We start from the raw sequence: 25,589 nt of genomic DNA on the forward strand, positions 1-25,589 counted from the left end.
GGGCAGCTCAGAATCTGGGGCCAATGTGTATAACTCCCCCCAGCAAGGTCTGCTGCGTACTGCAGTGTTTGAAGGGACAGTCTTGTCATCTTTGTATCTCAGTCTTTACTTTGTTTTTTAAACGATTTCCCACGGGGATGTAAGTTCTAGGGCGCTGCGGCTGGCCTGCCACCCTACCGGTCTAGAAATCACCTGGCGGACGCTTAGCATTAGATAAAGTGGCTCCTGGGGTTACCCTTACATCTCAGGTTCCTCTTCACTCCTGCAGCAGCAGGGACCCGGAATGGGACCACGGAGGCCTGGGGTGGTTTATGCCCAGCCCAGCACCACACCGAAGTCTCAGGCCAACCCCCCCCTGCTCCCAGCCCCCGCCGCGGGACACGCAGCTGCGCTCCACGTGGGGCGGGCCCCCCGGGGCCACCTGTAGCGCCCAGCGGCCGAAGGAAAAGCCCTCGGCCAAGGCAGATAACTCAGCGGGGGAGGCCGAGCGGGGCGGGGGACGCACCGGTGGGTGCTTCGCAGAGCCACCAGGCGGCTCCCTCGCACCAGCCCGAGAGGCCGGGCCCGGGGAAGGAGCCGCAGCGGCGGAGGGGGCCCGGGGGCTCGGCGGGGAACGTCTGAGTCACTCCCAGCGCTGGTCCTGCCCCGTGTGCGCGGCGAGCAGCGGCTGCGGCCCCGGCCCGGGACACGCTGGTTTCCCCCGGAGCCGCGGGGCGCTTGCGGGGCACCCGGGGGGGCTGTTCCCTTTCAGCCCGAGGCGGCCGGGGTAACGCCCGGGGCGCACACGCTGACAGCCGGGCACGGGGCCGGGGCCGCCGCGGAGCCGCCCCGGGAGAGCCGGCAAGTGCCCGCCAGGGGCCCCGGGGCGAGGAGCGGCCCCGGCCGGGGCAAGGAGGCGTGCAGGCAGCGGGACGCGGCGCCGTGGGGCGCCGAGGCGAGACGGGGACATGCCCCTTCGCCCAGCCCGCCGGGAGAAGTGAGCCCCGGGCCGTGCCCAGCATGGCAGCCCCCCTGCGGCGCCTCCTGCTCCTCGCCGGGGTCCTGGCGGGCTGCGCGGAGCCGCCGGACAGAGCCGCGGAGAAAGGTCTGTACCCCGCGGGCGGCTCTTTTGTTTGCATCGGGGGAAGCCGCTGCGAGTTTTGCACCAGAGCGGAAAGAGGGAGGGAGGCGGCGGCGGGCGAGCCGCCTTGCCGGGCTGGCTGCAGCCGTGTTTTGCGGGGGAGCCTGCGGAAGGCTGCAAGCGGCTGCCCCGGGGCGCACCGGGCGAGGGAGCTGCAAGGTTTGCAAAAGCGGGTTTGCCGCGGGGAAGCGGGCAGGTGGGATTGGACAGTGGCGGCTGTTTCTCGGCCGGAGACACGCGCGGTCCCGCCGGACAGAACCCGGGCCAGCTCCGCTCCTGCCCGTGGGTCCCGGGAGAGCCCGCTCAGTCCGGGCCCTTCATTGCAACGAGTCGTGTTCCGCCCGCCGGCGGGTCCGGGGTCAGCTGCCTCGTACCGGCCGGTGGACACCCGTGTGCGGCAGGAGAGGAGGCGGTGAAACCAGGAACAGAGGTTGAGCTGGACCCCACAGCCCCGGGGATCCGTTTACTGAGCGACTGAACCATGCGCTTGGCAAAACTCAGCCGCAGGGTAGATGCAAGGGCCGGCCCCTGAGAAGCGGTGATGGCCGTTGACCCGGAGAAGAAGGGGCATGTGTCTAAGCGCTCCCCTGTCTCCAGCATTAGAAGCCCTGTAATGTATCCCCAGCAATAAACTCCTGGCTTGCAGCAGGTACCAAGAGATGGGAAGACTCTTGAAGGCTGGGACCCTTTCCTCCTTAGAAACAGAGCATGGTAGGACTGGGAGGCACCTCCAGAGGTCTTCTAGCCCAGTCCCCTGCACTCAAGGCAGGACTAAGTATTACTTGGCCCAGACCAATTCCTAGAGAGTCCCCCAGGCCTCAGAGCCGGGACCCTCCATCACTCAGATTCCCGATGAGTAGAGACAGAGGAGAAACTAGTGCAGATGCCAAAGCAGTCAAGAGGTCTGGGGAGATCCCCTGGCATACAGGGTGCTTTGGTACCTTCCCCTGGTGTAGGTGCCCTGACGAGGTCACACAAGTGGAACTACTGTACAAGCCTTAACTAGTCACCACATGTATCACTAGGGGGCAACTGTTTACCTGAGGAGACTTTGTCTCAGAAATCACATCCGCTGCAAAGTGATTTTCCTGGACGGTCGCTGCATACTTTTTACTTTGTCCCTTCCGGTGTGACAGGCATTTTTTTATGGGTAATATAGATGTACAAAGACTGTTTGGTTTTAGAGGAGCAGCCGTGTCAGTCTGTATCTGCAAAAAGAACAGGAGGACGTGGGGCACCTCACAGACTAAGCAATTTATTTGAGCATAAGCTTTCATGAGCTACAGCTCACTTCATCCGACTGTTTGGTGCTTGCAGTATTGGCAGACCAAGGGATCCATATGTCTTTGAGGCTGCTGTGCCGAATCGTGTCTCCTGTCCTTTTTACATAGCGTTCTCCTGGGGGAATTCTACGTCACCATGCATGCACAGAATACATGTCCCCCGCAGATGGCTGCCACTACGGGCCACTGGACCCAGCAGAGCCCAGCTCCAGGGCCAGATTAACCTTTTGTGGGCCCCAATGGAGAATGGTGCAGGGAGGTCAGTCCCCAGAGCGAGGGGCCAGCCAGAAGCAATGGGGCATGGCATGGCAGGGGCGGCCCTGCTCTGCCCAGTGCGAGGGCGCTATTTACAAACCGGCAGTTGCCAGATGCACAGTGGCCCACCTGGCCCTCTGCTGCCAGCATGCCCCTTCCCCTTGGGGGTGGGCCCATGCCACACCACACAGCCTCCCTGCCCAACACCCCCTGACTCCCTATGGCCAGAGCCCCCCGGACCCACTATGCCCAGTACCCCCCCAAAACCCTCCAAACAAATGCACAGCGCCTTGCACACCAATCCTGCCCAGCACCCCCCTGCCCACAACCCCACCACAACTGCCCAGCACCCCACACAGAACCCCCACTTCCTAGTGCCCCAACATACACATCTTCCCTGTCCCCTCATGACCCAGCACCCCCCGAGACTCCCCAAGAGACCCACTCCCCCATGCCCTGTCTCCCGGCCGCACTCACCAGTCCTGTTGGGAGGTGACCATCTGCTGAGCTGAGCTGGCCGTGCAGCCAGGGCTGGTCCCAGGGCCAGGAATCGCTCGGGCCCCTCGGGAGTGGCATGATCAGCCAGGCCAGGGCCTGCCCCGGCTGGGCTCCCTCAAGACCCACTTGCCTGGAGGGGCCCAGCCAAGCCCCCTCTCCCCCCAACAACCTCCCCTCCCCGCACCTGGCTGAGACTGGCCAGGCTTCTGCACCAGTCCCAGGCAGCTCGGCTCCGGGGAGTCAGGCAGGGCCCCACAGGTGGTGGAAGCGGAGACTGCCCGGAGCTGGAGGTGCCCTGAGGTCCAGCCGGGGAGCCGAGAGGAGCCCTCAGCCAGCCAGACAGCCGGCCGGCAGACCGAGAGAAGCAAGTGGTTGGCCGGGGGAGCCAGTGGGGTCTCTGTCACAAGAGGCACGCCCAGCTCGCACATAGAAGACACTGCTGGGGGGAGAGAGAGGGGGCGAGAGGTCTCCTGGCAGCTGCAGGTCCCCGCACGCCCTGAGGGAAGGAGAGGGCAGCGCACAGGAAACTGGGACCAAGCATCAGGCTGTTTCTCCCTCTGCATCCCTGGGCTCAGGGGGAGGTGAGCAGGTGTCTGGGCTGGTGAGGGGGGCATGGCTGGGCTCTGGGGAGAGGAGGTGTGGGTATCTGGGCAAAGGGGGGGCTCTGTAACTGGGCTTTGGGGGGGCAGGTATCTGGGCCATGGCGGCCCTGTGGCTGGACTCTGGGGGGGTGGGGGTTCAGGTATATTGGCTAGGGGGGGCCATGGCTGGGCTCTGTGGGGGAGGGGTTGTGTGTGTCTGGCCCCCGAGCTGGGCTCGGGGGAAGGGGCAGAGAAACAGGAGCTGGGTTGTCATAGGGGTTTCTTTAACTCTTTACTCCTGGGGGAGTTTTTGTGTGTCTGTATTGTTACAGACATACTTGCTGACAGGTATTTTGAAGTAAATTACCAAAATAATTAAAACTCGTGTGATTATGTAGTGTTATTTTGACAAATAAAATTTGCAGAATTTTAAAATTTGTGGTGCAGAATTTTTAATTTTTTGGCACAGAATGCCCCCAGGAGTAAATGGGGTTTGGGATTCTCTTCTGGGATTGTTTGTTTCTATTAACTGTTGACGACTATTTAAAGAGATTCTGTGGTTAGGTGATGGTTTGTGGCTTCTCTGGAACTCAACTCTGGGGGAATCAGAGTACACTATCCTAGAGTACTGGGCTGTAATTATTCATGTTTTCCTGTGTCAGGTGGCTCTTCAAATGATGGAGAACATAAGAATGACCATTCAGGTCAGACCAATGGTTCACCTAGCTCAGTATCCTGTCTTCTGACAGTGGCCAATGCCAGACGCTTCAGGGGTAATGAATAGAACACGGCAATCATCAAGTGATCCATCCCCTGTTGTCTAGTCTGAGCTTTGGGCAGTCAGAATCTTAGGGACATGTAGAGGCTGTGTGCTTGACCATCTTAGCTAATAGTCATTGATGGACCATATGAACTTATCTAATTCTTTTTTGAACCCTGTTATAATTTTGGTCTTCACAACATCCTCTGGCAAGGAGTTCCACAGGTTGACTGTGCATTGTGTGAAGAATTACTTCCTTCTGTTTCTTTAAATCCTGCTGCCTGTTAATTTCATTAGGTGACCCCTGGTTCTTGTGTTAAGTGAAGGAGTGAATAATGAAGTGTTATTTACCTTCTCCACACCAGTCATGATTTTATAGACCTCTGTCATATACCCCCTTAGTCGTCTCTTTTCTACATTGAGCAATTGCAATCTTTTTAATCTCTCCTCATATGGAAGCTGTTCCATACTCGTAATCATTTTTGTTGCGCTTCTCTGTACCTTTTCCAATTTTAATATATCTTTTTTGAGATGGGGCAGCCAGATCTGCATGCAGTATTCAAGGTGTTGGTGTACCAAGGATTTATATAGAGGCAATATGATATTTTCCATTTTATTCTCTATCCCTTTCCTAATGGTTCCTAACATTCTGTTCGCTTTTTTGACTGACGCTGCACATTGAGCAGATGTTTTCAGAGAACTATCCCTGGAAACGCCCCAAGATCTTTCTTGAGTGGTAACAGCTAATTTAGAACCCATCATTTTGTTTGTATAGTGGGATTATTTTTTCCAATGTGCATTACTTCGCATTTATCAATGTTTCATCTGCCATTTTGTTGCCCAGTCACCCAGTTTTGTGAGACCCCTCTGTCACTCTTCTCAGTCAGCTTTTGACTTCACTGTCTTGAGTACTTTTGTAACATACACAAACTTTTCTACCGCACGGTTTACCTCCTTTTCCAGATCATTTATGAATATTTTGAACAGCACTGGTCCCAGGACAGATTGTTGGTGTACTCTGCTATTTACCTCTCTCCGCTGTGAAAACTGACCATTTATTCCTACCCTTTGTTTCATGGATCGGTAACTGGTTACAAGATAGGAGAGGACCTTCCCTCCTATCCCATGACTTCTTACTTTGCTTAAGGATCTTTGGTGAGGGATCTTGTCAAAGGCTTTCTGAAAGTCCCAGTATGCAATATCAACTGGATCACCCTTGTCCACATGCTTGTTGACACCCTCAAATAATTCTAATAGATTGGTGAGACACGATTTCTCTTTATAAAAGCTGTGTTGACTCTTCCCCAACATAGTGTGTTAATCGATGGGCCTGATAATTCTGTTCTTTACTACAGTTTCAACCAATTTGCCTGGTACTGAAGTTAGGCTTACCGGCCTGTAATTACCAGGATCACCCTGGAGCCTTTTAACAAAAATCAGCATTATATTAGCTGTCCTCCACTCATCTGGTACAGAGGCTGATTTAAGGGATAAGTTACATTATCACAGTTAGTAGTTCTGCAACTTCAAATTTAAGTTCCTTCAGAACTCTTGGGTGAATCCCATCTGGTCCAGGAGACTGATTACTGTTTAATTTATCAATTCGCTCCAAAACCTCCTCTATTGACACCTCAATGTGGGGCAGTTCCTCAGATTTGTCACCTAAAAAGAATGGCTCAGATAAGGGAATCTCCCTCACGTTGTCTGCAGTGAAGACTGATGCAAAGCATTCATTTAGCTTCTCTGCAATGGCCTTGTCTTCCTTGAGTTCTCCATTAACACCTCAACCATCTAGTGGCCCCACTGATTGGCAGGCTTCCTGCTTCTGATGTACTTAATTTTTTTTTTTTTTGCGGTTAGTTATTGTCTTTTTCTAGATGCTCTTCAAATTCATTTTTGGCCTGCCTAATTATACTTTTACACTTGACTTGCCAGAATTTATGCTCCTTTCTATTTTCCTCAGTAGGATTAAACTTCCAATTTTTAAAGGATGTGTTTTTGTCTGTAACCACCTTTTTTATTCTGCTGTTTAGCCATGGTGACATTTTTCTGGTCCACTTACGGTTGTTTATCTATCTATTTATTTATTTATTGGGGGTATACATTAAATTTGAGCCTCTATTATGGTGTTTTTAAATAGTTTACATGCAGCTTGCAGGCACTGAGCCAAGATAACCCTCACTAGGAACCAAATGTAGAACATGTGTGACATCTTGCAAAGTCTCAGGGAAGGGCAAGAGAGCATGGTGACCCATATCATTTGGGAATAAAAGTTGCTAATGAAAAAAATGGAAATGAGAGTTGGAAGTATTACATCAAGTGAGATGGTGTTAGAATATGTACTGCCACATCCGATAAAAAGCAGAGATGGGTTCAAACTGCAAACTTTGGCAGACACCTGAAAATCTGTGGCTGATCCTGGCAATTACAGGCTGGTAACCTAACTTCAGTATCTGGCAAAGGGCAACAAAATGATCAGGGCTATGGGACACCTTGCATACAAGCATCCGATGAAGTGAGCTGTAGCTCACGAAAGCTCATGCTCAAATAAATTGGTTAGTCTCTAAGGTGCCACAAGTACTCCTTTTCTTTTTGCGAATACAGACTAACACGGCTGTTACTCTGAAACCTTCCATACAAGGAGAGCTTAAGAAGACTGGGACTGTTCAGCTTAGAAAAGAGATGATTAAGGGGAGTATGACAGAGGTCTATAAATCAGGACTGGTGTGGAGAAAGTGAATAAGGACGTGTTATTTACTCCTTCACATAACACAAGAACCGGGTGTCACGCAATGAAATTAATAGGCAGCAGGATTTAAACAAACAGAAGGAAGTAATTCTTCACACAACTCACGGTCAACCCGTGGAACTCCTACCCAGAGGATGATGTGAAGGCCAAAAGTATAACTGGGATCAAAAAAGAATTAGAGAAGTTCATGGAGGACAGGTCCATCAATGGCTATTCACCAAGATGGTCAGGGACACACCCCCATGCTTTGGTTGTTCCTAAACCTCTGACAGCCTGCAGCAGGGACTGGATGACAGAAGATGAACTAGATGGACCATTAGTCTGACCCAGTATGGCCATTCTTCTGGCTGTTCAGATTTGGAGGTTTGGTTCAGTCCATTATAAATCAAAAAGTAGCCATTTGCAAATTTCAGATCTGTATCTGTATCTGTATTTTGAACTCTTTTCTCTTCTTCAGTCTCCTCATCATAAGTAGTGTCAATAGAGCTGGTTTCCTAAACTCTCTCTGACATTATGTGTTTCACTAATGCTATACTGGAAGACAAAATATGTATATGAATGAATTTCATGCTCAATGTCTATCTCCGACTGATTAAAACTGGATGTCATTTTTTGAATTTTTGTCAAAACCTTTAATTGAAAATTTTATGTTCTCTGGAGAAAAAAAAAACCTAGAATTTGTTTATGAACATTTTTATTTTTTTGGGTGGCAGTTTTCAAACAGCTGTAATTAAAACAATCAAATTAAACTCTTCTCTATTGAGGATTAAATATTTACATTTGAGCTACTATTGCTTATGAAGTTCCATTATGAGCATGTAAAAATTTATTCAAGTTAAACAACTACTCACCCAGAAAACACCTTCTCTTGTTTCAGAGGGAGACTGTCTGCTCTTCACCACTACTTGTCTAATGAAACTTTCATATTTATTTGGGATTGTTTCCTCTGGCACTTTGTAAGAATAAGGGTGTTAACTCAGGTGTCCTGGCATCATTCCAATTTGAATAATTACATCTGCTCATGTAATTTAGCTTGCCTAAATTCTCCCTCTCAGATAATCTTCACTTCCTGTTCTGAATTATTGTGGTGTAATCCTTTGCTCTTTTAAACAGCTGACACTTATCATCACATATGTGTCTTCAGTTCAGAGGTGGGAAGAATGATCCCTCCCTACTGAGAATTTGTAGACCCAATAAACATAAAGTGCACTGGGATCCTTTGGGATGAAAGATTATCATCGTCTTTATATCTGATCATTGCAAATATTTTCTTCACAGAGACGGTTCTCCGGCAATATTCTGGCTATGACGTTGTTCATCCAATCCGAGTTGATGAGAGCGGATCTTTTCTGTCCTATGATCTGGCTCATCGCGCAATTCACAAAAGGGCCCTTTCCTCAAGGAACAATTTGCTCTCCTTTTATGAGCTGCATTACAAAGGACAGCACCTAAAATTCAATTTAAGCATTAATAACAATCTCCTTGCTCCTGGGTTTGTTAGTGAGAGACGATATGGAGGAATCACCAATGCCAAGATCCAGTCTTACAATCACAACTCTTGTCATATGATTGGAGAGGTCCAGAACTGGGCGCTGAAAGGTGGTTTAGCAGCTCTTAGCACGTGTGATGGGCTGGTAAGTGTTCCAGTTGAATTCAGAAAAATGATGCTTTAATCACAGGGATATCAAAATATTAGAAACGATGGGTAAAATCCTGGCTCCATTGAAGACAATGGCAAAACTCCCATTGACTGCAATAGGGTAAGGGTTTTACCCTTCAGATTTGATGCTGCCTCCACTGAAGTTAACGTCAAAGCTCCAATTGACTCCAGTGGTGCAGGTTCACGTCCTGTCGGCTTGTCGGCTTACCTGTTTGGGACTATGCTCTCTTGTCTTCTTTCCATACTCCTGTAGAAAGTAGATTTCAGGTGTCAACCGCTGAAGACTGTCCTATCTCATGCCTCCTTCATCTGCTATAGTCCAAATGTGGGATCACAGAGGACTCCATTAAAAACAGTCCGTGCAGAAATCTTAAAGATATTTATGGTGAAACGATTCATGGTTGATGAAACTCATCATGTTTTCTGGACATCAGTGCCAAAGTCACACTCTGCTATAACTAATTTAAATCAGTGAAAATACCGGGTTTGTGTAGGAAGCAGCTAAATTTGGGTCTGAAACGAAATGACCTTTCCAGTGAAGGAAAGATGAAAGGTACGATAAATCCAGTCTGTTTCCATTAGTTATTAGACTAGAGTCACACCTCCCTGCCCTGCTGAGGATTAAACAAGTCAAAGGGTAACATTTTCAAAAATGCCTAAGTGACTTAGGACTCTAAATCCTATTTTCAAAAATGACCAAGGAATTTAGGAGTTGACGTGAAAGTCTCATTGAGTGCCCAGGTCGTTTTTGAAAATAGGATTGAGTCTTACATCGCTAAAGCACTTTTGAAAATATTCTCTTCTATCTTGATCAATATAATTAAATCCAGACATCGCCGTTTCCATGCAGATGTCGTGGGGCAACAAATATTCTGATTGTCTTACAGCAGGCAGTGGAATGTATGATGTATTTGTCTTCTAGTGCCTGGCCCACAGACCGAATAAAGGGACCGACGACTGGGGAAATCCTTTTTAGCTCAAGTGATAGAGGCCTGAGGTTCTGGAGATAAGGAGGGCCCTAGATGTGGTTGCCCAGCAGGATGTGTGTGTGAGAGATTCATCTAGTAATTGTGTCAGTTGCCCTGCAGCATGGCTTAAGATTAATGTATTTAAACAACAGCAATATGCATCCGTGCATTGCATTCGTCTTCTGGCACGCGATGCTTTTTTAGAATCAATAACCTGGACAGGTTACAGATTTGGTTTGGGTTTTTTAACTTGAAATTTAGGCATTTGCCACTGACATTCTGTGACAAAATCATTGATGTTGTTGGTCAGATGCTCAGCTTGTGCAAGTTAGTGTAGCTTCATTGCATCGGGCCCCGAAAGCCCTGTTGCAGATTACTAAGCAGTGGGCATCAGATTGAACTCTGCACATAGCATCGGTTGATTTATTGGAGAAGGTGAAGGTAGTAACAGCGAAGATCAAATATTTGTAACTATTACCTGATGCTGAATGTTATTTGGAATTTAAGAATAAAATTTGGGAGATGCTTAAGGTGTCAGCTAATCACTGCAGAGATCAGGAAAGGTGTGATCACCGTGTGCAGGATGTACATCATGGAGAGAATACTGTAAGGTGCTGAGCACATCCTGGGAGGTACAGAGGACCCTTAGCTTCTACTGAAGGGAACAGGAGCTATCTGCGCTCAGCATCTCATTACATTGCAGGATCAGGCCCTTTAGTTTGAACTTTCTCCCTAAGTTCTACAACTCATGAGAAGAGTTTCTGGATTTTGACATACAACTGCTGAGTAAAGGGCGGAGATGCAGTGTAGTGGCCTGGGCACCCCAATGGGAACCAAGGAGTTCTAAGGCTGCCTCTTACGCTGACTGCCTCTCGGGCCTCGGTTGCTTTTCAAATCTCTGAAGTTGGGATGGGAGAGTAAAAACTACTTACTTCTTGAGCTGAACAAATGCCAAAAAAAAATATATTCCCAAGCATTCATTCAGATAAAAGAGGTGAATTCCTTTAGGAGGAGCCCATAGCCCTTTGAGTCGCATGTTTGCGAATGTCTTTCTGAGTGAAATATTGATTGCCAGATTGTTCAGGGAAAGGGGAAGTGTCATGAATGCTCATGTGAATGTATTTGCCCATAGATACCCTGGGCAAATATATAGGCACACTGAAAGTATTCACAAGGCCATCTTGAAAGCTATTTATAGGTGAGGGACTTATCCAGTCAGGAAACAGAAGCAATACCATGTGACTTAGATGACCAGCCCCATTGCAGGAGTTAGGCATAAACAAATACTCAAAGCAATAACTGTAAATAGTTCATAGGCTGAAGTAAGTTCACATGAGCCATTCATCAAATAATATTCAAAGAAGAAACAGATTAGTGAAAATTGATGTCTGTTTGCAGATAATCCACAAACAGGAGAAGGGACTAATAACAAATGCATTATTTGCTAGGAATAACTTGGCCAGCTCAGTCCCTTTCACAGGGGTGTTGAGAGGACTAAGTAGCTAGTTTGTAAAGCACAGTGAAGAAGAAAAGTACAATGTAAATGCTAAGGATTCTTATTTAAAAGTGGATTTACTAAAGTAATGATTGACAGGAAAAATGGTTAGACTAGAAGAACTTCGCAATATGTAGTTTAGCAGAGCTGGTGAGCAGCTATTTATCATATGGTCAACTTATTTAGAATCACAAGAGAATAAACAGTTTAATGCTCCCAAATCAGTGAGCTTTTCAACTTCGCTTTATATATTTTTTCTTAAAGCTAAACCTGAATTTTTCAGCAGACAGACATTAAAACACCCAATGCTATACAAACAAAATAATGTCATATATAACAATTGTTGAAAGTAATGCAGCATGAGCTGTGCCTTCATTATAAAGGGTTAATCGCATATCATTTGGAATTGTGCTAAGAATTACTGTATGTAAACAAGGAAGACAATACAGTTCTGCAGAAGCTGGAAGCTACAGGGGTAGGACACAGTGGCTTGCTTTTATGTGTGATGGTAATACTTTACATTCTAAACTTAATGTTGTTTTCATCCAACTTGTAATGTACAAGTGACTTGAAATTTCTGCCTGTGACAAGATCAAGTGTAATTAGCATTCCTCAAGGCCAAATACCTCTTATCTTTTTGATCAACATCTGGTCTAGCATTCGTTATTCTGTGTAAGTTATAGTAATTACATGTTTAGTAGTATCGTTCCCCTGCCTTTCTAGCTTTGTGTTTTTATGACCACGTTTCCTCTCTAACAGATTATTTTTAAAAAAGACCATCACACTTAGATCCTTGCTGTCCAGAAAATTAAAATAAAGCAATCTTTATTCCTTTGCCCATTAAGGGCCTTATTCTGCTCTCTCTTAAACTGGTTTTCTGCCAGTGTAATTTCATCAACTTCAGTGAAGTTACTTCTGATCTGTACCAGTGTAAGTAAGAACAGAATCTGTCCTACGTACTGTACAGGAATTACTGAGATAAAATAAGGAATTATCACATGCAATATGCAAAAGCATTAATAAAATTGTAAATATTGACATGAAACATACAATCCCACCTGGAGCAAATCTCATCCCTTGATAAAATTTAATTTAAAATATTTTCCCAGGAGAAAAATCTCCTTGTGATGAAAATGTCCCTTTTGAAGGATATTCTGGGCGGTTATTAGGCAGAGGCCATGATACACATCCACCTTCCATTATGGGGGGGGGGACAGAATAAAACGTATTAAGAAACTAATTGAAAGCTCCCTAAGGAATAGATCTGCGTAAGGGACAATGTCCCTGGAGCTCCCATCTCCGCACCCCTGTGTTGTAATGATCTTCCCAGAGACAGCATTAATAGCCCGTGTTTCTGAAAGTCTCCTTGGTACGCCACACTGCCAAGAATGCACCTGGGGCAGTCCTGTCCTTCTCTGAACACCGCGTTACAGGAGTGTCAGCCCTACGCTCATGGAATTACAGGAACAGCCCTTTGTGCTGTCAGCAGAGAGAACCATCCCAGTTACAGAGCTGAAATCCTCAGAGCGGATTCCAGGGGCTGCCGTAACCCTCCCATACACACCCGACGGCGAGCTGCGCTTTACTGCACGGGTGTGTCCCCTCCACACATCGCAGGTACAGCGTGAAGGCATCGTTCAGCCATAAGATACATCTTGGAAACAATGTAACCTGAAAAATTAATGGCTTCATTCTTAAATGAGAAAAGTGAGGTCAGACTGGCCGTGCTAAAAGCTAACCCCCTGGGCCTTCATTCCTTAACGGAGCTGCAGACTGCCACGGGGTCCACTCACTGCAGGTGGTGCCTCCTGCTGGCAGCTCTGGGGAATCTGTCCAGGCCCAAGGTCCCCTTCTGCTGCTTGCTGCCTGCCCTGCTGCCTCTCTCTCTGTGGCCACTCTTGCTCTGGGCCCTGCAGCCTCCTTTTCATGACTGGGCGCTCTGACCAGGTCACTCTCTGTTTCTCCTTTCCATGGTACCAAAGTCTCTCCTGCCAAATGGGCTCAGGCAGTCTTCCCATTCACTGCCCAGCCAGTGCCACTTCCTCAGTGGCTGGAGGGGAACCCGAGCCCAACCCCTACTCTGGGTTCCATCTCAGGGGCCTTTTCTTCAGCAGCCAAGGACCGTTCCCTCCTGGACCTTACTACCCTTCCCTAAGCTTCTTCCATACCTTCTAGCTCTCCCCACCCCCCTGGGTTTGCCAGCCTCACAACTCCCTCCTCCCAGGGAGTGACTGCAACCTACGCTCTGCAGCCCCTCTCTGGCTTTATAGGAGCCCCACCTGTTCTTGCACAGGTGAGCTTCCCCTAATTAGGGTCTTCCTCTCAGATGTAATTCTCCCAGCTTCCTGCCTAATAGGTTAATTGGCCCACCTTGCCTCCATTAACCCCTTTAGGGCAAGTGTGGGATGGACACCCCAGCACACAGACAAGAAAGAATCAGCCAAGCATCAACTGGAAGATCACATGAACTATTGTTAAAGAATATTTGTGGACAAGAGCTGGAGACCCACGCTGTCCTTGGTGTCCCAGCCTCGGGATTTGCAGTGGAACCCCCATCTCCTCCATAGGCTAGAACACAATATTAACCCCTACATTTGCCTGATAGAGATGGGCCCAGCTGGGAAGCTCTGGTCCAAATACAAACGTCTCCAAAGTTTGGATAATTGATTTTTTTATTAGTGTTTGTGGGCCCCAAGGGCAGAAGGCATCAGACACACACAGAGGTTGTTCTGTTTGCAGGAGGCATCGTGGAGGATAGCAATACACAGGACAAGGAACTAGGTGGTTTGGTGGGGCTGGTGTTAGCAACAGAGAGAAGAGAAGAGACACCATAAGAAATGAATTTCAGCTCCATGAGCCTGGTTTTCAAAGCTCCAGCTGAAATCCATGGGGGCTGTAGATGCTCAGCATCTGGAAAATCACAGACCCATTATCTTTTCCATGGAGACCACTGGGTTACCACCACTAATTAAGGCCACAACCGTGCAATTGGATCTGTACAGCTAGACCCTTGTACAAAGCCCATTCAAGACACTGAGGCCTTGCATGTGCATAAGGGCCTGTCTTTGTGAATCCGGTTGCAGGATCAGGGCCTAATTTGGGGGGGTAAATCCTGCTCTTCGGTGGTGTGCGGCTCCTGTGGGACCCTGCCAGACCCAGCCTGGGCGTGTGAGGTTGGCGCATGTTGGGTTCACTGTGGGATGAAGTAGCAGGAGAAAAAAAGGAGCATGAAGAAGTGGCCTACACCAGAGCGCCTTTGCATGGCCTGGGGTCATGCGTCAGGTAGCCTTCCTCAGTTTCCCCCTCAAGGGGCTCCTTAAGGAAACTCCACACACCCTTTTTGTCCAGTCACAACACCTCTTCTTGGAGTCTGGATCAGAATAAAATAAACTCAAGGATGAAACTAAGTCCAAACCAAAGTCCATCCATTTAACCCTCATCAGGTCACTACCAGTCATTTCCTGCCTGTAGTCTCAGTCCCCCATCCCAGGAATCTCCTCTGTGCACTCCTAGCAGTCTCTAATCACCCTCCTTCCAGGCCTTCCTGCCTAGGGCTTGGCTTCCCGCTTTGGCAGGCCACTCCCACGCCCTACCTGGCTGGAGTCGCGGTGCCAAGTCCCCGGACTTTCTGCTGGAGCCAGCCCACTCCTAGCAGTCCCTGCTCTCCCACCGCAGTAGCAACTATCCCTTCACTGCGCTCACCTTCTGCGCTTTATAGGGAAAATCACCTGATCCATACCCAGAAAGCAGTGGATGTATTGTTTCTTGATTTTAGCAAAGCTTTTGACACGATCTCCCACAGTATTCTTGTCAGCAAGTTAAGGAAGTATGGGCTGGATGAATGCACTATAAGGTGGGTAGAAAGCTGGCTAGATTGTCGGGCTCAACGGGTAGTGATCAATGGCTCCATGTCTAGTTGGCAGCCGGTATCAAGTGGAGTGCCCCAAGGGTCGGTCCTGGGGCCGGTTTTGTTCAATATCTTCATAAATGATCTGGAGGATGGTGTGGATTGCACTCTCAGCAAATTTGCGGATGATACTAAACTGGGAGGAGTGGTAGATACGCTGGAGGGGAGGGATAGGATACAGAAGGACCTAGACAAATTGGAGGATTGGGCCAAAAGAAATCTGATGAGGTTCAATAAGGATAAGTGCAGGGTCCTGCACTTAGGATGGAAGAATCCAATGCACAGCTACAGACTAGGGACCGAATGGCTAGGCAGCAGTTCTGCGGAAAAGGACCTAGGGGTGACAGTGGACGAGAAGCTGGATATGAGTCAGCAGTGTGCCCTTGTTGCCAAGAAGGCCAATGGCATTTTGGGATGTATAAGTAGGGGCATAGCGAGCAGATCGAGGGACGTGATCGTTCCCCTCTATTCGACATTGGTGAGGCCTCATCTGGAGTACTGTGTCCAGTTTTGGGCCCCACACTACAAGAAGGATTTGGATAAATTGGAGAGAGTCCAGCGAAGGGCAACAAAAATGATTAGGGGTCTAGAACACATGAGTTATGAGGAGAGGCTGAGGGAGCTGGGATTGTTTAGCCTGCAGAAGAGAAGAATGAGGGGGGATTTGATAGCTGCTTTCAACTACCTGAAAGGGGGTTCCAAAGAGGATGGATCTAGACTGTTCTCAATGGTAGCAGATGACAGAACGAGGAGTAATGGTCTCAAGTTGCAGTGGGGGAGGTTTAGATTGGATATTAGGAAAAACTTTTTCACTAAGAGGGTAGTGAAACACTGGAATGCGTTACCTAGGGAGGTGGTAGAATCTCCTTCCTTAGAGGTTTTTAAGGTCAGGCTTGACAAAGCCCTGGCTGGGATGATTTAACTGGGAATTGGTCCTGCTTCGAGCAGGGGGTTGGACTAGATGACCTTCTGGGGTCCCTTCCAACCCTGATATTCTATGATTCTATGTACCTCTTCAGGGTTGGCCCCAGGCCTCCAGCCCTTAAGAGGCAGCCACCCTGTAATAAGGAGCCATAAGTGTCCAGAAATTCCCTTTTTCAGTATCTTTGTAACAACAGCAAACAAACAGCATAGAAATAGCTCTGAAAGCCACCGGAGCAAAAGTGAATTGAGTTGTGTCTCTGTATGCCATGTGGCTGGAAGATTTCCACAGTGTGGAACTAGCCCTCTGGGGGAAGGAGAAGCTAATTGCTCGTAGTCAGGCCTCTTGTAGCATGTGAAGCCTGGTGAACTGATGATCATACTTACAAAACGTCTCCTGGAATAAATGGAGAGTCTAACAACAAGGCTTTATTGTGCCACATTTTAATCTTCCCTCGTTTTTTTCCTGCTTGTGGCATGCAAAAGTAATGAAAATGTCAGATCAAAAGCATAATAAACAAAGCTGAAAACGAATGGGTTATTATGTAAGCATCCTACACAACAATCCACTTCAGACAAGCCAGACAGAGAGCAAGGCTACTCCACAGCAATCAATGCAGCTCAGAACCCACAGAGTGCTGTTACAACATGCAGATACATTCAAATCACATTTCTAGCAGCACTACCCTCCCGCAGCTCAGTGATCATCCACGACTAAGAAACCTACAAACTCCTTCTCCAAAACTCCCCGTTCCTAGGAATGAAACAGATACACAGAGCAAATTCAGAGAGGCTGAAGTCAGGAGAATGGGAGCATTGCCTAATTGTAGTTACTTTTGATATCATTCAATATCACAGATTTGAGACTCAAACACAGAGCCCCATAGCGATCAGCAGTGGGAGAGTTTATTAAACAAATGAAAGCATTAGGATTTCATTTCCTGCCAAAGGAAAGATGCCAATAGCACCTCCTCGTTGTGCTGTCCGTGCAATTGTTTGGCTCAGTGAGTAACTCTGAGTTTCCCAGCTTTGAGTTCCTGCAGTGAACTTGGACCCCTACAGCTTCGTGTTCCTCTGCTTCCCTAAAGATGTTCTGATGCGTGAGCATAAGAAACCAGAAGCTGGCACTTTGGTTAAGGGTGGTTAAAAACCATGGGTGCTTATACCGTGTAAATGGGCAGCAGCAACTACCTTGAATTTAGAGGGACACCCTAATAAAAATACTGCAACGTTCTACAAAAAACTACTCAAAATGCTGGAATAGCACTGTGATAAGATGTAGTACATTGGTCTGTTACAGAAGAGTAACAGAACTTTTTAAATAAGGGCAGAGGCAAAGAGTGATTTTAACACAGGAGAGAAAAAGAAGCTTGCAACTTACTCGCACACATAACCTTACTGTTCTCTCTTGGTGTTTTCTGTGTCTGCTTGTCTTCAGAAGCCTCTGTCTGTCTCTGTCTAAATCCTTACTGTTATTGAGCACCTCAGCATCAAACAGCCTTGCCCTTTGTTTCTAACTGGAGGCAGTTAAACTTTGCAGTGCATGCATGAGTTTTGCTTTCTGAACCCTAACCCTAACCCTAACCTTTGACTAGTGTGTTCAGTCCATGCTGGTTTGTTGTTCTGTGTCTGGGAGCTTATAGTTCTCAGCATGGATAAAGAGGCAAAAGCAACATCTTTACAAAGCATCTATTTCTGCATGACAAATTCTGCAAACCCATCACACTGTAATTGTCTTCACCGTGAGCCAATGCATCATACAAATGACACTGACTTTCTCTCCCCCTCCCAGAGAGGTGTATTTCGGCTTGCAAATGAAGACTATTTCATTGAACCTCAGGCTACAAATAAGCACGAGGACGGGACAGCCCGTCCCCATAGGATCTATAAACGTCATGCTCCAAAATATGAGGAAGAAGAGTCGATAGTGGAATCCAGCAGAAAGCGAGACAGGAAACAGCCCGATACCTTGGGAACATGTGGAGTCCAAGGTATTTTATCTCCTTTATTGCAGTTTCATAGTGAGTCAAAAGCAGCTAGAGGATAACAGATTTTAATAATAGGACAATGAAAGATAAACACTTGGGGCCCCATCCTGCCTTTGATATCAAAGCTCAGCATCTACCTCCTGTGCTAAAGCATTCAGCATCCTCACACACAACTCTGCCTGCAAGAGGGATAGAAATTGAACATTAATTTGATGCTAAATCATACTGAAGTTTGGGGTTTTATTCCTGGAATGTATTGTACTGCAGGTCAAGCGTACCAACTAGCAATAGGCTGGCTAAAAAGAAATCTCTTAGGTCATCCAGAATATTTCCAGCAAAGACATACCCCAACTGCAAGTGCATTTATGCCCCAAAAGGGACAGAGCCAGAGCCTTCACGAAGTCTACTAATCCCAGACAAGTTTTGAAGTGGGAGATGCTCAGGTACTACAATGAGAGTAGCACAATGAAACTCTAGGATAAATAGATGTATCAATAGCTTGACAGCTATTCTCAAAGAGAGTGCCAAGTTTCCAGAATTGTAGACAAACATTATTTCCGCAGACGTTTGTATTATGGAAGGGCTGGCCGCTTTTCAAATTGCCGGTCATGAGTGAGTGACAGCTGCTAAGGAATTTGCTTGTACGGCACCAGGCAATCATTTTGTGGCGTTCATAACTTGAGTCCCACAAGTAACAAGGGTTACGCTGGAGGGCAGCATTTTTATCGTCACGTGGCAAGAGTTCTGCATTTGCTACGTCTTCTCACGTGCATGTGCTCAGTCACTGCAGCCCTAAACCACAAGCCACTGATTGCCATGTTTTCCTTCCACTCTGACGTCAACTTTCTACTTCGTCGTGACTGTTTGTTTTCTTGCAAATATGAGTTTTTTGTGACTTAGCAGCTGGTTGGACTTTCAGAGTGAAATAGTGGCTCCACTGAAGTCAAATTCTTCCAGAGCAGTGGGCTTCCTACATTCTTCTGGAATTTAGGTGGGGATTATTTGATCTAGAATAACTGATCCAAAAGAGGAGAGATGTGAAGACTGAAATCAGCAGGCTTCCTTTCCAAGAAAAGAGCATGCCTGGAAAGACCAGTGGCCCCCTCCATAAATTTCAGCTTTTAAGGCCATCAGGGACCATTATGGTCACCTAGTCTGACTTCCTGAATAGCACAGGCCACCCAATTCCACTCAGCTATTCCAATATCAAGCCCACAACTTGTGGAAGAGCTAGAAAATATCTTTTAGAAAGACATCCAATCTAGATTTAAAGACTTTAAGTGATGGTGAATCCACCACATCTCTTGGTAAACTGTCCCAACAGTCCATTATCCTCACTGTTAAAATTTTGCTCCTTAACTGTAGCCTGAATTTATCTAGCTTCACCTCCAGCCACTGGAGCTTATTATGCCTTTGTCTGCTTGATTAAACAGCCCTCTACTGTCAGGCATTCTCCCCACATAAGTACTAACACACCATGATCACTTCAGCATCACCCAAGAGTTTCCAAATTACATTTTGTACCTCAAACATTGACTGTACTATTGGACAGGAGCTAGAGCAGATTCGATTTTGCAGGCTTGGGAGTGAACCTGTGCCAGCCTCAGAGAAGGATACCTGTGTCTCGTCCCTTATGAAATTCTGAGGCTTTTCACAAAGATGTTACCACTCTCTTCAGAGGCAAAGGATAGCCCAGTGATAAGAGCAGTGGCCTGGGGACTGAGAGACCCATATTCAATTCCCTGCTCTGCCACAGATATCTTGAATGGCCTTGGGGAAGTCATTTATTTCTCTGTATCTCAGCTTCCCATCTATGAAATAGTATTTTCCTACCTAACTGGGGTGTTCTGAGGATAAATACATTAAAGATTGTGAAATGCTCAGTTGCTGTGATAATGGGGAGCTGTGTAAGTATTTTAGACAGACTTCTCAATTGCCAGGGCAGGAAGCAAACGGTACATTATTTACCTTGTGTGCCAAGGCAGAAAGGTTTAAATGCACAGTTTCTTGGTTATGAGCTCCTTTGGAAAATTTGTAGATTGAATCCACTGCAGAACAGGTGAGACCCTCCACAGCTGGTCCAAGAGCCCAAATTTTCTCAGTACTTGCTGCCACAGAAAGTATCATCAGCACAATCACGCGTCCTTCCAACAACGAAGGAGACAGAAAAGGGTTGGTTAAGAATATTACCTAATATGCTTCCCATCCTCACCGTGGCTTCTCTGCGGCTGTGGAGCATAGTAGAATTCCTTCCCAGGTGAAGTAGGGTGGATGGTACAGAGCGCCACTGGACAGGAGCTGCATTTTGTTCCCTGTGCAAGGTACACTAGATAGCGGAGGAGCAGTAAATCTGTGTGATGTGTAACTCTAAGACACTATGAACATACTTTGAACATACTGTGGGCTTGAAGCAGGATTCACTGGGTGAAATTCTATAGCCTGTACCATGTGGAGGATGAGACTAGATAATTCATAGGTTTAAAGGTCAAAAGAGTCTACTATGATCATCTAGTCCAGAGGTCCCCAATCTGTGGGGCCTGCCCCTCCTCAGGGGGGCATGGAGGAATGTTTGGGGGGGGGGCATGGCTAGGGCCTGGGCCAGCCCCCACGGGGGAGGGACGGGGAGCGAGTGCCACCCGGCTCCACTGCTGGCCCCAGCCGCTGGCCCCCTCTGTCAAGGCTCTGCTCCTGGCCGTGGCTGCCAGCCCCATGCTTGGGACCCCAACTGCTGGACAAGGCCCCTGGACAAGGCTCTGCTCCTGCCCCCAGCTCTGGCCCCAGCCTCAGCCCCTTTCCCTCTGTCTGCGTCCTCCACATCCGAGAACCGTGGCCCTACTCCTGGCCCCGGCTCTGGGGAGGCGGGGGCATGAAGTAAAAAGTTTGGGGACCACTACTCTAGTTTTACCTGCATAACATAGGCCAGAAGACCTCACCCTGTGACTTCTGCTTCCAGGAATCCTTTCCCTCTGGTTGATGTAGAGCACATCTGTTAGAATTCTGGGCAGTCTGGACGCTTGTATCTTGCCCCAGCAGAAGTTGGCCCAATGATATTACCTCCCCCACCTTGTCTGTCTCGTATCCTGGGGCTGACACAGCTACAACACCACCACAAACAACCTTTCAGAAACTCATTCAAGTCTTGATTTAAAGTCTTCAGATGATGGACAATTCACCCCATACTGAGGGAAAGGTGTTCCAGTGGTTAGTTACCCTCACTCTTAAAAGGTTGCACCTAGGACTGAATTGGCCTAGCTTCAGCGCCCTGCCATTGAACCTGGTTTACCCTTGTCTGATAGACTGAAGAGGTGTCTATGTCAGAAGTCTTTCCCTATGTAGGTATTTGTATACTGTGGTCAAGTCATCTCTTAGCCTTCTCTTTGTTAAGATAAATAAATTGAGCATCTTTAGTCTGCCATTACAAGCAAATGATCCCTTTTGGCCTTAAAAATCTATTAATTTATGATAATGAATGAGTGACTCCCCTGGGGCCTCGTTTGGCCAGATGATGATGCATGTAAATTTCCACTAGAGTATAGACTAGTAATTTAGTCCCAATCACACTATGGAAAAGAACATGTAGAAAATCTGTAGGATTTCCATTATTCTGGTCCTACCACTTTGGATTATTAAAGGGGCTGATTTCATTTATAAAACAATACCCAGCAAGAAATGGTACATTCACCACATATGCTGTTTTCTTCCAATGCGTCCTGCGGCATTCAGTGAACATACACGTACAGCAGGGTGAGTATTTAAGATGGTGTTTGCAGTTATAATTATATACACACTTCCTTTGGTGTCCAGAACTCCATGTTTTCCCAGTTGCACCACATCATAAGACCCACATAAGTCAAAGCTTTACAGCAAAGACTGCAACAAAAATGAGTTCTAAGTAAGTTATTTTCATTAAACTTCCACGATGATATCTTAGCACTGGAGACTTCTCAAATTATCTGGATATTTGGGATTCTTTAGGACTAGAGGGCAAACTTTCTCTCATTATTTAAAGCACAATGCAGACCGTAAATATGTACAAGTTTATTGTTAATGAAGTAATCCTGACCCATTCCAGCCTGAACATAAAAGCAATTCCAGCTCTTTATGATGTGGTTAGTAAAGCTCTTATTTAGCCTGTGATTGACCCTGACACGGGGCAGCATCACAGAAGAACTCTCCACATGAGACTGCCCAGTTGCTCTATGTAATTAGGCCCATTCAAGCTTCCCTTCAGCATCATGCCATCTTTTCCCCTGTTTTTTTGCATGAACGCTCTTGCTGTCTCTCCCCAGGGTGGAACGCCTGGTGGCAGGCCCAGGGGATTCTTAGGGGAATTCCATCTCCTGTGCAGCCCTGCAAAGCCTGAGGTTAGGTCTTTGGTGGCTTTTCTAGCTTGGTCAGGACCCTTGGAGACCTTTAGGATTTGGTGTGAGCCATCAGTCCAGTTTATGGGGCAGTGAATTCATTGTATTAGGGAGCTGTGGTCCCCTGGCAGAACCTCCTGTGCTGCATGGGTGAAAACGGCCCAGATTGTTCAGCCACTAATATTATTTATCTATCATGTATGTGCCCAGACACTCCTTGAGGGTTGCATAATAAATTGGTATATAAATAAAAATATTAATAACTGTGCAATGTAGGTTTCCCGTTGCTGTTTGAGTTTCTCCATGACCCGCGTGCAATATTCCAGGGCAGAGTTCCAGTAAAAGAACTTGAGCCAAACCCACATTTGGATTTCTCTCCAATACGCTAATGCCACCAAGCAACGGAAAGAGTTCAGAGGCCTTTCTTCTAAGTGGTCTTTTGAACATGTGGCTCGACAGAGTAGGTAAGAGTGAGTTAATGGTCTATCAGTCAATGGTCTGTGTCTTGAGAGCTCTAGTGGCTTGAATGGAATTAATTCCTTTTTTAAAAAAAATCCTCTTATATTCCACCAAGCTTTCAGCTGTTATCGAAAGCCCATTCCCTTCTCCATTCTTCAGAATCTCCGCAAAGCCTGGAGACGTCTGAGAAACGGAGAGAGAGATGGGAACAGAAACAGCAGAGGAAGCGAAGAATAAAGCAGCGCTCCATCAGCAAGGAGAAGTGGGTGGAGACCTTGGTGGTAGCGGACACCAAGATGGTGGAGTATCACGGAAGTGAAAATATAGAAAAGTACGTGCTGACCGTAATGAACATGGTGAGTGCTGGGTTCCATGACCGTGAAATCCACTGGTGTCCTTGGAGGCCTAAATATAACCCATACAGGTCAGTGGCATATATACAGGTCATTTGCATTTCCAGGGTTCAGCCCTTTCCAGTCATGCCACTTGCTTGTGCAGGGGAGGAAGGCTGTGGCTAACGCTCCCTTACTCCCCCATGCACACATGTAAGGCAACTGACAGTTCTCTGCTTGATAAATACATGGAAAGTCATAGCCTGCCCTCATTTTGGGCCTGATCCTAAGCAATGAGAGTCAATGCAAAGATTCCCATTGACTTTGGATCCAGTCCTTCATGCCCACGACTCCTGATGTTTCCGGTGTTAGTGTCACATGTCACACAAGAGCTGCAGAGAAGATGCAGTTGTGTTTAGCAACCTCATCTAGAAACAGCTTCCTGCAGCCCACCAAACAATGCTCTGAGCTGGGGCCAGCTGACCCAGGACCGAGTGGAATACTAGCTTGGCTAGCATTGGATATGTGAATGGCTTTCCTACGAATGTGTCCTTGTGAACTGTTAAAGGGAAAGAGGCAAGTAAAGCAGCCAGTAATAGGTGATGAAAAACCCTGGCACAGAACTAGGAGAGTGTATGTTATGTGCCGTAAGGGCTGTAAAAAAAGTCAAATGCAGGCTTGAAAAGTTAATTACAGTAATTGCATTCATATGCTTCAACAGCGAACATTGATGCTTAATCTTTCAGCGCTCAGAGACTCATTTAATTGGAAGGTAGGTGGCATCTTGGGTTAATGAGCTAGCCCTTCACCTCCAGAGACCCACATTCAGTTTTGTCTGAGGTCACAAGTGGAATGAACTTAGTGATCTCAGTCTAGTCACCTGCTGGTATTTGCTCATATCATAAAACCACCAGGCAGTGTAGCATAATTTGGCACAATTAGCCTGCTCCTCTTTTGGGACCGAAGTAACACAGGTTTGGATGTGGCTAGCGGTTCCAGCAGAGGCTGGTGGGGCATCACCCCGGATGGAGCAAATGGTGTTGCACCAAGTTGGGGCAGTTCCCCTTGAGAAACCATATTCGGTCACTGCACAGCGTGAGCACGCTCCCACACTCGGTTTTGGTTGAAATTCGCAGCTCTAATGATTTCTAGTAGCAATTTGGGCATGTCATTAATGTTTAGGTCCAGCTCTGGGTCTGAACTTGCCTGGAGTTGGACCCATTCCTGATTCTAAGGAACTTCTGATTTGGGGCTACACTATCCAGCAGTGTCTTTTAGGACCATGCTTCTCTAGCCCATGTGTTTGCCATGAGTATTGCAAGCAGAGTGATTGCTTTCTCCTGCCCATTATTTCATTGGCTGTTTATATTTCTGCAGGTGGCAGGTATATTCCATGATGCCAGCATTGGAAACCCTATCAACATTGCAATAGTTCGTCTTATCCTGTTAGAAGATGATGAGGTAAAAAGAAAACTACATGACTAATATTTTTGGTCCATTTCCATCTTGGCAGCTCAGTATGCTTCTGTATGGTCAGTTGAGAACTGGCCATGAAAGCCCATAAACTCTCACTTTCATCTCATGTGCATGTCCAGAAAGATCTTGCACAGAATAAACACAGACACTAGAGACTCGATGCAGTGACTGCTGCATGGGTGGGATTCTCTTGGAAGCCAGCGGGAGTTCCACAGGCAGAGACGCTGTAGAAGCTGGCCCTTATATTGAGAAGTAGCCATGTATTCAGTAGTTCATAAAGGATTCCCAACAAAATACAGGCATCATCCTCCCCATCCAGCAACCTACGGGAACTAGCCCTACTGCCGACTGGACATGCTGTTTTGCTCTTGGCAGCATTTCCATTAAAATTAGGGGCGGGCTGGCTCCACTCTGGCAGAGAGATGACCGTGAGTTAGGGTGTTTCCTAGTAGATGTTGTAGTCTTCTCTCTCGTTTCCAGAATTGGCTTAGTCCCATAGGAGCATCCCAGCTAGCAGCACTGTATGATTGATGTGAAATGCTGGTTGTTTGTGCTTCCCAGCTGCAGTTATCATTCTCAGCTAAGCCTGAAGCTGCTCAGCTGTTTGATCTGTTTCCCCCAGCTGCGTCCTTGTAAAAGATTCGGCAGCCTAATGGGAATATTTTCCTGCAGGTTTTTTTTACTTCCTTCACTAGACTGTCTAACATTTCCACTTGATCATCGTCAAATGACAGTAAAAAAGGGGTGGATTCTGAGCTCAGCTATGTGGTGTAAAT

The 25,589-nt window shown here is 47.2% G+C and overlaps 1 protein-coding gene across 2 annotated transcripts in view; it reads left to right on the forward strand.

The window, feature by feature from the left end:
- Window positions 1-598: 598 nt before the first annotated feature.
- Window positions 599-25,589, forward strand: part of ADAMTS7 (ADAM metallopeptidase with thrombospondin type 1 motif 7) — a 145,045-nt gene continuing 120,054 nt past the window's right edge. The window contains exons 1-5 of one of the 2 annotated variants that reach the window (XM_048867455.2): window positions 599-1,084; window positions 8,525-8,880; window positions 17,990-18,188; window positions 23,165-23,361; window positions 24,715-24,798. In XM_048867455.2, the coding sequence (XP_048723412.2) occupies window positions 1,000-1,084; window positions 8,525-8,880; window positions 17,990-18,188; window positions 23,165-23,361; window positions 24,715-24,798 (921 nt within the window). In that variant the 5' untranslated portion in view covers window positions 599-999. Of the gene's footprint in view, window positions 1,085-8,524; window positions 8,881-17,989; window positions 18,189-22,872; window positions 23,011-23,164; window positions 23,362-24,714; window positions 24,799-25,589 lie in introns of those variants that run through there. The other variant, XM_048867456.2, reaches the window with a different exon arrangement.

This window comes from Caretta caretta, chromosome 10 (genome assembly GCF_965140235.1).
Source record: "Caretta caretta isolate rCarCar2 chromosome 10, rCarCar1.hap1, whole genome shotgun sequence".
NCBI classification, from domain to species: domain Eukaryota; kingdom Metazoa; phylum Chordata; order Testudines; family Cheloniidae; genus Caretta; species Caretta caretta.